Source organism: Equus quagga, chromosome 2, assembly GCF_021613505.1.
Source record: "Equus quagga isolate Etosha38 chromosome 2, UCLA_HA_Equagga_1.0, whole genome shotgun sequence".
Taxonomy (NCBI): domain Eukaryota; kingdom Metazoa; phylum Chordata; class Mammalia; order Perissodactyla; family Equidae; genus Equus; species Equus quagga.
In genome coordinates, this window is record NC_060268.1 from 184,571,601 (window position 1) to 184,574,276 (window position 2,676).

At 62.9% G+C, this 2,676-nt stretch overlaps 1 protein-coding gene across 1 annotated transcript; it reads right to left on the reverse strand.

The window, feature by feature from the left end:
* LOC124235259 (olfactory receptor 13A1-like) lies at positions 1-2,676 on the reverse strand. The gene is given in 3 exon segments (XM_046652845.1): positions 1-942; positions 1,064-1,067; positions 2,591-2,676. Coding segments are annotated over 3 exon segments (1,032 nt in total).

Here is a 2,676-nt window from a genome sequence, read left to right on the forward strand (position 1 = left end):
TTAGCTGGTTGACACCTGCAAATTCCACCTGGGCCTTTCCCTTCCTTTGCCGGACACAGGAAGCACCCTCCTGAGGGCCACTTTGACGTCCTTGTTCCGCAGAGAGTAGATGAGGGGGTTCAGGGTGGGGCTGACTGCTGTGTACAGCAAGGCAACCACTTTGCCGTTTTCCATGGAGGAGCCAGAGCCCGGGAGGATGGAGGTGTAGACGACGGTGGAGTAGCACAAGGTGACCACCAGGAGGTGCGAGGAGCAGGTGGAGAAGGCCCGCCGCCGGCCCTTGGCTGAGCGGACGCGCAGGATGCTGGCGATGATGCAGCCGTAGGACGCCAGGGTGAGCAGGAAGTTGACCACGCCAAAGTAGACGTCTGCGATGACGATCATGATGTCATTCAGGGTCGTTGGGCTGCAGGAGAGCAGCAGCAGCGTGGGGACTTCACACAGAAAGTGACGGATCTGATTAGGGCCACAGAAACTCAGCCTTGTCATCAGGCCAGTGAGCACAGAGGTGCTGAATGCACTGACCGTCCACACGCCGCCCGCCAGCAGGGCGCACACGGGTCAGCTCATCAGCCTGCGGTAGTGCAGCGGGCGGCAGATGGCCACGTAGCGGTCATAGGCCATGAGCATGAGCAGCAGGAGCTCGGCCCCCAGAAACCACGTCAGGAAGAAGAGCTGGGTCATGCAGCCCCCATAGGAGATGGTGCCACCCTTCTCCACCAGGTTCTCCAGCAATCTGGGGAGAACAGTCGATGTGCAGACAGTGTCCAGGACGGCCAGGTTGGTGAGGAAGAAGCACATCGGGGTGTGCAGGCCCGGGTGCAGGCTGATGGCCACGACAGTGAGCGTGTTTCCTGCGAGAGCCCCTAGGTACAGGGGGAGGAACAAGGCCAAGAAGAGGCCCCGCAGCCCAGGGGCCTGTGAGAAGCTCTGCAGGACAAACTACTCCATGGCCATGCAGTTGTCTGCGGCCATCGTGAGGCTGGGTGTCTGGACACAGCTGCCCGGCAGAGGGAGGCACGGGGCGGCGGACGGCCTCTGCGGGGGTGCTGGCTCTCCGCACCTTGCTGCAGGAGCACAAAATCAGGGGTCAGCGAGGGTCCTGCTCCCAGGGAGACAGTCAGAGAACAGCGTCCACCCCAGAGCCCTGGGCCCTCCCAGCCATGCAGGCACCTCCCCCCTGAGACAACCTGGTTGTTGCCGGGTCAGCACCACCCCGTAAATCACACAGAAGGGTCAGCGTGACCTGTCCTCACTGACTGTGAACGTTTCCTGTGGCACCCAGTGGGGAGGAGCTGCTTGCTGTGCTCGGTCTTGCCTCAGAGTGTGGAGGGCCCCGTCGGCAAGCCAGAAGGACCCAGGTTCCCAAAGGAAACCCAATCATCACGGGGCTGGGCATCAGGGACAGGAGGGCATTTTCACTGTGGGGGCTGCGAGGTGGGCACTCAGGGGGCACAGTGTGTTGGAGGTAGGGGAGCCTGGGCACCAGAGGGCTCGGGTGCTCCTGGGAAGGTCGCCCTCGGCTGCCAGAGTCGGCTGTGGATCGGCCCGGCCACAGTCCTTTAGTGGAAGCCACAGCTGCCTTCCCCTTCCCCCCACCTCTGCAGAGAGGGCAGACCCCGAGAGAGGGGCAGGGGTGCAGATCAGCCGACCTCCTGGTTCTAACCCGTCCCCTGCCTGGGCTGGGCAGCAAGCTTGTCTCCTCAACGGGGTCAGGCCGGGCCAGGGGCCAGGGTTCAGGGAGGAAAGGCAGAGTCCCAGCTCAGTGCAGCCCTGTGGCCTCAGCTGACACACCCATCAGCCCCCAGCACAGGGCTTCCCGAGCGCTGGTCACTGCTGGCACCGCCCAGTGCCACACGCACCCCTTCTCAGCAGTCGGCCGGACCTGTCCTGTGCAAGCGTGAATCCCACAGACCCTCAGCTGCAGCATCTGAGCCACTGGGCCCCCCTCACACACCCCAGGTGCCTGTGTCTGCTGCCCAGCGAGGCTTGCAGCAGATTCACTGGAACCCGGGCTGCGGGCTCCCCGCTGGGGAGGGGCCTCAGGCTGTGGCGTCCCTGAAAGCCTCCGACCTACTTAGAGACCAGGCCATGCTGCTTGGGTCTCCCTCGCTCTGATCTGCGCAGACAGGCGGCAGCCCAGCAGATGCATGGAGCTCCCTGGGGGCTCTGCCACCTCAAACTGAAGCCGCAAAGGCCACGAGCAAAGCGAGTTGAATGTCATTTTCCCACAATAAAACAGCTCAGGGCACAAGCAAATGTCCATTCAGAACCAGCAAAGGGAAAATTAGGGCAGGCAGTCCAAAAGGCAGGGGCGAGGCCGTGACGGACAGCTGCTCACTGGGAATGAAGGGGCTGCTCGCTCGGCTCCCGGCTACATGTGAGATGCTCACATCTTCACAGAAAGACGGGAAGTTCTTCCTCTGGTGGAAACGAGACACTGTGTGAGGCTGCAGCCGTCTCTCCCAGGTCAGTGGCTCCTTTGTGTGCTGAGGACCTTTAAGCGGAGTCCGTCCCCCTGGGTGGACCTGAGGTGCTGGGGAGCTCAGAGGCCCCCCAGGCCCGGCTCTCAGGGATCAATTACCCCCACCTGGAGGTAAACAGGGGCCCTGTGGGCACAGAAGGGCCAGGGTGCCTGTGGCCCCAGGGGTCAGGATCCCAGGTAGCCGCCTCCAT